The 11,228-nt window shown below is 47.2% G+C and overlaps 1 protein-coding gene across 1 annotated transcript; it reads left to right on the top strand.

The window, feature by feature from the left end:
- The first annotated feature begins 6,964 nt into the window (after positions 1–6,964).
- NDUFA2 (NADH:ubiquinone oxidoreductase subunit A2) lies at positions 6,965–11,123 on the top strand. Its single transcript, XM_066625406.1, has 3 exons — positions 6,965–7,123; positions 8,960–9,066; positions 10,951–11,123. Exons 1-3 carry the CDS (start codon positions 7,017–7,019, stop codon positions 11,040–11,042), a joined length of 306 nt encoding a protein of 101 aa, XP_066481503.1. The 5' UTR covers positions 6,965–7,016; the 3' UTR covers positions 11,043–11,123.
- The last annotated feature ends 105 nt before the right edge of the window (positions 11,124–11,228 follow it).

Raw genomic sequence — 11,228 nt, 5'->3', positions numbered from 1 at the left:
TTTGGTGAGGGACCGTGTCAAACGCCTTCTGAAAGTCCAGATATATAATGTCCACGGGTTCTCCCGCATCCACACGCCTGTTGACCTTTTCAAAGAATTCTATAAGGTTCATGAGGCAAGACTTACCCTTACAGAAGCCATGCTGACTCTCCCTCAGCAAGGCCTGTTCGTCTATGTGTTTTGAGATCCTATCTTTGCCTCTGCTGTCTCCCTTTGCGAGTCCCTGGCAGCTGGACTCTCCAACTCCACCCTCTCCACTACATGTCCCTTATATGGAACCAAACAAAGAGAAGGAAGCCCCCTGGGACAATCACATGGGATTCTGCTGCAGGGTGATCGCCCACTGGAGCCTCCAAAGAACACGGAAGCTGCCAGTAAGACCAGCAAACAGTGTAGGCAGAAGCCTAGGTTTGGGGGACATGGACATCAAGGGGAAAAAGTTGCTAGGTGAGAACAAAAGACTAGGAAGCGCCCGCAGGGTTCGAGCCTCTAGTACACCAGCGATTGCGGACTGTGTACTTTCAATAGAAGCAAAACAACAGCTGAGCTAAGCTGACCCTGTTGTATGTTTTCACTGAGCTTGTAGAAGAAGCTATTATGGGAAGTGAAGCAAACATGGAACAACTTTGTAATCCCTGGAAATAGTAACACCGCCCCCTACAGCACAATCAACTCTTCCTAACCCAGATTTGTCCACGGGATTGTTTGGGAAAAAGGAAATAGGAGGGCCCAGAGAAGGGGCTGGCTGTTTGCCAGCTTCACTGGCTTCACTGACTCTGCAGGACCACCCGAACTCCTGCCCTACTTTCAACCTCTTCATAAATGACCTGGAGACAGGGTTGAGCAGTTAGGTGGCTAAGTTTGCGGACGACACCAAACTTTTCCAAGTGGTGAAGACCAGAAGTGATTGTGAGGAGCTCCAAAAGGATCTCTCCAGACTAGCAGAATGGGCAGCAAAATGGCAGATGCGCTTCAATGTCAGTGAAGCAATGATGAGTAGGAGAGGCAATCAAGAGACAGAGTCAGGTTTCAAAGTTGATGCAGGGAGCAAGCTTGTTTTTACCAGCTAGCAGCCTTGCTTTTATTTGTAGTAATTAGTGCAGAAGCACATAAAGGTTTAGTGAACATTGGCAACAACAGGCAAATCTGTTCTACTTTCAGAGCAAACTCTAAAATCGCAGCCTTGTTCCTTGCCCAACCATAAACAGGATGGACAGTATTTTAGAGATGTGCTTCTTATCTCAGTCTATGGAATGTGTTGTGGTCAGCTAGAGCCGGCTAGTTGTAGCTAGAGTTATCAGTAACCTTTATAACCCTCAGTATTGCACTGTATTGCTTCATGAGTTTGAGAGTCAATACGAGAGTCATGCCTCCTAAAAGGCTTGGAGGAAGCTAGGCAAGGATCAGTCTCTCTCTTCCAGCTTCAGGCTTCCTCCCTGCATCCACATTTGAATCCTGCCTGCCGTCTTTTCTTTTCTGCCTCTCTGATCCCTTGCTGCTCCAGTTCATTCCCTCAACCCTCAGAGTGCTTCTGTTCTTTGCACTACATCAAGCAACAAGGCTCTAAGCCTTGTATGCTTCCCCAAAGCAAAGTAGCGTTTGCCACATTTATTCACTTTCCTCTCTGTGCAAAACAGGTTGTTGATAGTTACATTCCTAGATAACAATGTTCCTAAAGTCTTACCATTTCCTCTAATATGCTAACTCATGTTGTTTACCAGGTCTCATGCCTTAGCTTGTGAACAGGACCCACTCAAGGTTTGCCTCGGGGGGAAGTGTGCTTGCCAAGTTGCCAGGTATGCTAAGGCACAATGATACTATGCATAATTACTACAGTCAGTAAGTGTAAGGTCATGCACATTGGGACAAAAAATCAAAACTTTACATATAGGCTAATGGGTTCTGAGTTGTCTGTGACAGATCACAAGAGAGATCTTGGGGTGGTGGTGGACAGGTTGACGAAAGTGTCGACCCAGTGTGTGGCGGCAGTGAATAAGGCCAATTCTATGCTTGGGATCATTAGAAAAGGTATTGAGAACAAAATACCTCATGCTTCAGCCCTCGAGTGCACCTGCAGTTGCTGTTTACAACAAACCAAGCACACAAACATGCACAGCCAAATAAAGTGTTTAAAGTTGCATCTAGTTTGGCCCCCAGACCAAGCTTTGCAGCAATCACCCAATGGCAAAGGCAGTACCAGCACTTAAAAAAGATGGTGGCTAAACAGATTTCTAAAGAATCCCCCTCCCTGCTGGCTTTTGATCTACATTCTCTACAGTACCAAGACAATTAACCTGAAAGTTTTCTTTTTTCTCTGAATTCCAGCTTCTTCCAGACCAGCAAGAAGCTCTACGCTGGCAGAGGGAAAGGGCCTTGCTGACATTTCGCCTGGAGGCACTGCAAAGGGAACAGTTGGAAGCAGAAAGGGATCTGGAGGAGCTATACCAGGAACACAGACAGGAAGCTGAGGCTCAGAAACAGCACATACTGCAGGTTTAACAGAGAATATATTTCCTGTGGCAAACTGATTCTGGGGAAAGGTCTTTATCTTCCAAGCTTCGATCCAGTTGGTACCCAATGCCCACTTTGACTTCAAACTAGCCATTGTTCTGCTAATTAGAAAACTCAATGCAAGTTCTCCTGACAGATCAGGAGAGAGATCTTGGGGTGGTGGTGGACAGGTTGATGAAAGTGTGGACCCAATGTGCGGCGGCAGTGAAGAAGGCCAATTCTAGGCTTGGGATCATTAGAAAAGGTATTGAGAACAAAACGGCTAATATTATGATGCCATTATACAAATTGATGGTAAGGCCACACCTGGAGTATTGTGTCCAGTTCTGGTCGCCGCATCTCAAAAAAGACATAGTGAAAATGAAAAAGGTGCAAAAGAGAGCAACGAAGATGATTACTGGGCTGAGGCACCTTCCTTATGAGGAAAGGCTATGGCGTTTGGGCCTCTTCAGCCTAGAAAAGAGACGCCTGAGGGGGGACATGATTGAGACATACAAAATTATGCAGGGGATGGACAGAGTGGATAGGGAGATGCTCTTTACACTCTCACATAATACCAGAACCAGGGGACATCCACTAAAATTGAGTGTTGGGTGGGTTAGGACAAAAGAAAATATTTCTTTACTCAGCGTGTGGTCGGTCTGTGGAACTCCATGCCACAGGATGCGGTGATGACATCTGGCCTGGACACCTTTAAAAGGGGATTGGACAGGTTTCTGGAGGAAAAATCCATTACAGGTTACAAGCCGTGATGTGTGTGTGCAACCTCCTGATTTTAGAAATAGGCTATGTCAGAATGCCGGATGCAGATCTCTTGTCATCTGGTGTGCTCCCTGGGGCATTTGGTGGGGCGCTGTGCAATACAGGAAGCTGGACTAGATGGGCCTATGGCCTGATACAGTGGGGCTGTTCTTATGTTCTTATGTTACTTTCTTTTTTTGCCACCACACCTTCATCCCCATTTCTTTATATACCTACCTCGAAGTCATCATAATGCATCATTACGAAGTCATCCTAATGCAACAATTCCATCTACTTCTGCTAATCAGCCCTGTCTCCATCCTCCTTTGTCATCTTCTATTGGAAGCTCCTTGGGAGCAAGCACCTACTCTCAACACAGGCAAGCACAACCCCCTTCCAGCCCCATTCCCCCCCCCCAAATTTCCCTTTAAAACCAAAACCACTACTGTACTGCTATGATAACATTGTGACTGTGCTGCGGTGTGTCAGCCCTATTAGAGTCAATGGGGCTTACTTCCAGGAAAGTATGGCTAGCATTGGTCTGTGTGTGTCCCCATAATAGTCGACACAAACAGCTACCGCACAATCCTAGGCATGTCTACTCAGAAGTAAGCCGTGTTGAATTCAGTGGGGCTTACTCCTGGGAAAGTGTGTGCATAGGATTGCAGCCAGGCTCCTTGATGGCCATGCTAGTCCAGCAAAGGAAAAATCCACAGTACAAAATACCCTTATCAGGAATTATCTTGTGGGACTTATCATCAGGTTAGCTGATAAGCCAAAGAAGCTTCCCATGTGAATGGGAATGAAGAATCCTGGAGTAGAACTCCAAGGCTTGCTGTCTGGTCACCTTGGAACGCTGAGGTTGGTTGTCATCACTGGGCACTAAACAGCCCCTTCCAGCCCTTGGAAAGGCACATCCTTGGAAAGACTTCTTCTAATATGGTAAAGAAGGATCTTAAAATATCAGAAATACCCCAGAGCACCAAACACACACACACACACACCCTAAGGCACACTGACAGCACCACCCCTTCCCAGCAGAATGCCCCACCGCAACTCAGGGATGTCCACTTCAGTTAATTCTCACTATAGGAAGCTCTTCCTCTCTACCAAGGCAGAAGAAGCGTTCCCACCAACACCCTTTCCTGGGCCCCATGCTGTTCAAAGGGAGGACCGCTAGCTAAAAAAAAGTGTCCTTTTCCTTTGGAAAGAAAGTGCTGCAGAAGCTTGAGAAGGGGAGGACCTGCGTGCGAATAAATAAGTAAAATACACTTCTGCATAAAATAAGAAGTGTTGGGGAAGAACCAAAAAGGCCAGGAAGCGCCCGCGGGACTCGAACCACCAGCAAGCTGGGATTGGACTTCAAATGAAATTCGAGATCGAAGTAACCGCTAGGCTAAGCTGGCCCAAAGGCAAAAGGCTGCGCCGAGCATATGAGAACCCAATGAGCCCTGCGAATGCCAAAGTTGGTTTGACCCACAATGCACTGCGCTGAGATGGTTGGGAGGGACATAGAGCTAGGAACGGCCAGAGTAAAAAGGCTCCTTATCTGGATCAGGGAATTTTTTGCCACCACACCTTCATCCCCATTTCTTTATATACCTGCCTTGAAGTCATCGCAATGCAACAATTCCATCTGCTTCTGCTAATCAGCCCTGTCTCCATCCTCCTTTGTCACTTTCTATTGGAAGCTCCTTGGGAGCAAGCACCTCCTCTCAACACAGGCAAGCACAACCCCCTTCCAGCCCCATTCCCCCCCCCCCCAAATTTCCCTTTAAAACCAAAACCACTACTGTACTCCTATGATAACATTGTGACTGTGCTGCGGTGTGTCAGTCAATGGGGCTTACTTCCAGGAAAGTGTGGCTAGGATTGGTCTGTGTGGGGAAGAACTAAAAAGGCCAGGAAGCGCCCGCGGGACTCGAACCGCCAGCAAGCTGGGATTGGATTTCAATGCAATTTGCGATCGAAGTAACCGCTAGGCTAAGCCGGCCCGAAAACGAATGATTGCGCCGAGCATATGAGAACCCAATGAACGCTGCGTATGCAAAAGCTGGTTTGACCCACAATGCACTGCGTGGAGATGGTTGGGGGGGACATAGAGCTAGGAATGTCCAGAGTAATAAGCCTCCAAATCTGCTTCGGGGACTTCTCAGACCCACAATGCACAGCGCGGAGAAGATTGAGCGCATAGAGAAAAGAAACATTCAGAGTAATGACTCTTCATCTTAATTGGGAACTTTCCGGGACCGAAGAGGGAAAATAATGGAGAGAGCCAGAATTTTGGCTGCGCTGGGATTAGCCACCACCGCTCAGTTTCTCCTTATTAAAAGTGAGACGGAGTCTGAGGAATGGCTTACATGCAAGCCTGCAATGAAGTCCAGAACTAATAGTGCAGGTTGTGTGTGTGGGGGGGGGGGGAAGGGGGGTATGGCTGAGATCCAATGCGGAGCTGCCTGAGAACAAGGCTGCAGCCCTGCCTGGTAGTAGATCTTCTTGACCTCAATAGGATTTAGTTCTGAGCAGACCTGCCTAGGCTTGGGCTGTCAAGTTTCGTAGGGCTTAGTGGGACTTGCTTCGGAATAAACACCACAATCCTTAATATGCTTTCCTGAGAGTCAGCCCTACTCACAACCCAATCCTATCCACACTTTCCTGGGAGTAAGCCCCATTGACTCTGATGAGAGTTACTTCTGAGTTGACATGCATAGGATTGGGCTGTAAGTAAGTGGGACTTCTGAGTAGACACGTCTCAGATTGGGCTGTGAGTTTCATAGGACTCAGTGGGACTTAGGGCCCAATCCTATCCAACTTCCCAGTACCAGTGCAGCTGCAATGCAGCCCAGAGGTAAGGGAATAAGGCTGCAATCCTATCCACACTTTCCTGGGAGTAAGCTCCATTGACTATAATGGAAGTTACTTCTGAGTGGGCTCTCAATGCTCCTTTACCTTGAAGAGGTCTCTGTGACTGCCTCCCCACCACAGGATGCTGCACACACCCTGTTGGCATGGCTGCACCAGTGCTGGAAAGTTGGATGGGATTGGGAGCCGAAGCCTGTGCCTGTCTACTCAGAAGTAAGTCCCATTCTAGCCAATGGGGCTTACTCCCAGGAAAGTGTGGCTAGGATTGCAGCCTGAGAGCCCAAGCCTCTGCATGACTACTCGGAAGTAAGCCCCATTCTAGTCAGTGGGGCTTACTCCCAGGAAAGTGTGGCTAGGATTGCAGCCTGAGAGCCCAAGCCTCTGCATGACTACTCGGAAGTAAGCCCCATTCTAGTCAGTGGGGCTTACTCCCAGGAAAGTGTGGCTAGGATTGCAGCCTGAGAGCCCAAGCCTCTGCATGACTACTCGGAAGTAAGCCCCATTCTAGTCAGTGGGGCTTGCTCCCAGGAAAGTGCGGCTAGGGTTGGGCTCTGGGTACTTAGCACTGCAGTTCTTTGAGTGGTCAATGACAGCACTGTAGTGTAGCCCACTGTGAATAGATGCAAGTGAAAAAATGGTTGGGTTTAAATGTCCAGCCACAAAGGCCCCCATAGAAAAGGTCCCCTTCAGGTGACAGCAAGCACCTCCCTTCTTGCGCCATTGCTGCTCAACGTTGCGTATACGCAACAGGCACCAAACGTGTACACTTGTAGCCGGGCACAAAGGGGTTAAATGGGCTCCTCAGCCCCCCCCCCAGAAGCTTTGGGTTGGCCAGACGGGGGCGGGGCGGAGAGACAGCAGGCCCTCTGAGTGGCTGCGGAGGCTCCGGGCTGGCAGGCAAGATGGCGGCGAGCTCAGCCGCTCGGGCTGCGGGGGCCAGCCTGGGGAAGCACCTCAAGGAGATCCGCATTCACCTCTGCCAGCGCTCGCCGGCCAGCCAGGGAGTCAGGTGCGTGGCAGCTCCCCGGGGCAGGGGGCAACTCTATCCCTGCCTGGGGCTGCTGGGTGCAGGCTGGCGCGCGGGGCAGCAGAGCCTGCTGCGGTGGGGAGGAGCTGTGTGGCACCTGCACGGGGTAGACCGGACCTCACTGGCACCGGCACCTGCGCAGCCTTGAAGGCGCATGTTCTGCAGCGTGCATGTGCCTGCCTTGCAGCCAAGTGGAGATGCACGAGCTTTAAAGGAGCCTGTTCTGCAGCATGGATGTGGCTGTATGTAGGGCTTGCAGGCAAGTGGAGTAAAAGGGGAGTTCCTGGGACCCCACGCTCAGCTGCCAGGGTGCCCTTTGCCTAGTCTTAGTGCGCATCCTGTCTTTGGGCAGAAAGAGCAGCTGGGGGCTGGCATTCCATCCATATAGTGATGTTCTGTGTTTTTGGAAACCCAGGTGACTGCAGAAGCGAGAGTGCGCTCACTGGCACTGCCCTTTCCACTGTGCAGGACCATACAGGCTGGGTGTCATATGGAGATTTAGGGCCCAGTCCTATCCAATTTTCCAGTGCCACTGCAGTTGTAGCAATGGGGCACGTGCTGCAACCTGTGGTGGGGAGGCAGTCGGAGGCCTCCTCAAGGTATGGGAACATTTCTTCCCATACCTTGGGGCTGCACTGTGGCTGCACCAGTGTTGGAAAGCGGGATAGGATTGACCCCACAATGCTGTGCTATAGCAGCTGCCAGGCTTTGTTTTCCCTCCGTCTGCTAAGGATGAGTGTGTGTGTGTGTGTTGTAGTTGTGTAGTAGTAGTGGTGGTTCTGGCAGTGAATACACAGTGACAGAGGAAAGAGTTGGTGATTATCCCCAATATATATGTGTATACATATGTGTGTGTGTCTAGAAACCATCCAATTGTAGATGAAACACACTAAAGTGCTGCCAATAATCGTAGGTACACTAGGAGCCATCTCTGCGCATTTTGACAACTACTTGCAACAACTGAATGCACCAGTAATTACACTTGCTGAGCTGCAAAGAGCTGCTATTATTGGAACTGCATCAATTATCCATCAGTACCTGCGATGATCCTAGGCCTCTGGTTGAGGCCCAACCTTCACAGGCAATACCAGTGATACTGTGATTTTTATTTGTGTTTTCTTACCTCGTCTGCAGTTATCGCTGTGATTGTTCTTAACTTGAATAAAAATGTTTATAAATTTTCAAGGCTAACCCATTTCTGCCCAGCTCACAGGCTGGGACCCATTTGATCCCTGTTGCGTATACGCAACGTTGGGCAGAAATGGCTTAAAACATTGAACAAGGAGTAGCAGAAGCTCCTGTGCAGCCAGTTAGCTGTGTTTGCTCCACTCATTTCAGAAGAGGTAAGTGGCCTGTACCTGCTGATGAATTATTATGTCATGTAAATCAGTGTAGTGCAGTGACTTTCCACACATGTTCAGTAGAACCCTAATGTTTCTCCAAAGCTTACTGAGGTTTCTGCAGTCAGTAGTACTGGACTGACTGACTGAAATATTGCTGGACTCACTGAAATATTCATCTGAAATAGAGCTTACCCACCACTGATCCTTCCCTATAATCTGGAGGTGTTAAGTACATTCTAGGGCATATCTTTAGTTGATGTGAGACAGTAGTGAGGTTCTTCCTCTAAATCCTCTGCAGAGAAACAGACATGGCAAACATTTCCTGAAGAGCCAAAGCTTGCAACTCACAAGTGAACTCTTGTTTCTAACTTTCCATGAGGATCACATCCCTAGCACAGCAAACTTCTTGGTGACTTGAAAGGGGTAATGATGCTTCAGACTGGACACATTAGTTTGTGTTGCTTTCATCTTGCAGAGATTTCATTGAACAGCGCTATGTGACCTTAAAGAAGGCAAATCCAGATTTCCCTATCTTAATCAGAGAGTGCTCAGATGTGCAGCCAAAGCTCTGGGCCAGATACGGTGAGTTGAGAAGGATTCTTCTGTGAAGCTATAATGTTATAAGCAGTGTAAAAGCAACTTGTTGGGCATTTTGCGCATCAGGGTTTCCAGAGTGGCAGAAACATGAAATTCCCACCATCTGTGAAATTAATGAATAATCTATAGCAGTGGTTCCTAACCTTTAGAAGCCCGTGGACCACTGAGGCAAAAATTGGAATCGTTGTGGACCACAAGCAACCCCCCCCCAAAAGAAATACAATTCAATTTGGTAGTCTGTGGGGGAGCATTTAGTGGGACCCTGGAAGTGCTGGTTGTGAGCAGTCTGTTCTCTGGTGATCAAAGAGAGAGCACTGGCTTGATGAGACACTGGAAGTGATCAAAGGCAATCTTTTTTCCCCTAAGACCTCGCAGACCACTTCTCAGGGTCTTGTGGACCACAGGTTGGGAATCACTGAGCTACAGTGTTTTTAACTGCACCATGATTTCTCAACCCTGACAGGAGTCCTGTGCCTAAAAGCTAAAAGCAAAAACTTCACAGCAAACCTCTGTAAGAGAAGAGTTTTCAGAAGTTAGACAATTTATATGAAAAGCCAGTAGAAACTGGCTGTCTGAAAATCCTGTATATCCAGGTTTAAAAAAAAATCTCTGTACTATTCCCTAACAATATTAATAAATACAAACTGAAGATAAGGTTCAAAAAAGTATTTTTATGGTTTTCTGGTGACTTAAGAATGGCTCCCTCTCTTGAGACCTTTCGGCGAGGCCTGAAGACCCTTCTGTTTAAACAAGCCTTCTGAGTTCTCGGCCTTTTTAACATCTTTTAATATTTTTTACAGGCCTGATTCTTTTATGATTTGCTGCTGCTCTATGCTCTTTTTACCTATTTTTTATCTGACTGCTGTTTTTATGATATGTGTTAATGTTTATTTGTTTTAAATTATGTTTTTTTAATCTGTTGTAAGCTGCCTTGAGTCCCTTCGGGGAGAAAGGCGGGGTAAAAATAAAGTTGTCATTATTATTATTATTGGTGTTACTGGCTAGAAAGCAAGGAAATGGCAATGTTCCCAACTAACTGTGCTGTGGGAGAAGGAAGATAGAAGCTAAGAAATCTGATAATGTAGTGGATGAGAAGGTGTACATGGTGGGGAGTCGGTCACTATCAGAAAAGAAAATTAGGCAGAGGGCAGTAAATGGTGGTTTCTCCCTAGCTGAATATTCTGTTATAAAAACTTCTTACTCTACCAGAACAGCAAAGTAAAAAAACAATAAAAATAATTATGAATTAGGATAGCAGAGCACCTAAGGGAGCAATCCTAACCCACTTTCCAGCACTGACATAAGGGCAATGAAGCTCTGAGGTCAGGGAACAAACATTCCCTTCCTTTGAGGAGGCCTCCATGAGTGCCACCCCACTGCAGGATGCAGCACATGTCCCATTGGCACAGATATGCCAGTGCTGGAAAATTGGTTAGGATTTGGGCAAAATCTACTATGTTCAATGCAAACTGGAGCATTACTTAATTCAGTTCAAGCCATTTAATTCAGGTTGAGTTCATGACCTTGTGTGCATTACCTCATCTAGCTGGATCTTGGTATCTGAGCTTCTAAGCTGGCAGTAAACCATATGGCCACCAGTCGTCTGCCATGTGTGGTCTGTAAAATCCTAGGCTAGAGTAGAAGGTTCATACTAATGCAATAGGCTGGAGCAGCTGACTGATGTGGTAACAAAAGCCTTTCTTCTAACTTTGATCTGCATTAATTTTTGTGTATGTCAAGTACTTTAAGTATATACCAATGTGTGATCAAAATGTTAGAATATTTCTATCCTTAAATGGAAAAGGGCTGGGAGATATGAAGAATATTTGCATCTCTCATCCACCTCTCCTTCCCTCCCCCCACCCCCAGCATTTGGCAGAGAGAGGAGTGTGCCACTGAGCAACCTGACTGCAGACCAAGTTGCCAAAGCCTTGGAGAATATTGCTAACAGCAAAGCATAAAGATGGAATCTGCATTTGAGTCTAAATCCAGATGTATATGTGTAACTTACAAATAAAAGAATATGACCTACAAAATACAAACCAAGTGTCTGTTTCAGCTGTGATGTTTCTTTTGTGGATTGATTCTTACACTGTGTTCCTCAGGAAGTGACTAGGATAAGTAGATAAAGGGACAAATGACTTCAT

Source organism: Tiliqua scincoides, chromosome 4 (genome assembly GCF_035046505.1).
Source record: "Tiliqua scincoides isolate rTilSci1 chromosome 4, rTilSci1.hap2, whole genome shotgun sequence".
Taxonomy (NCBI): Eukaryota; Metazoa; Chordata; class Lepidosauria; order Squamata; family Scincidae; genus Tiliqua; species Tiliqua scincoides.
This window is presented reverse-complemented; position numbering and strand designations above follow the sequence as displayed.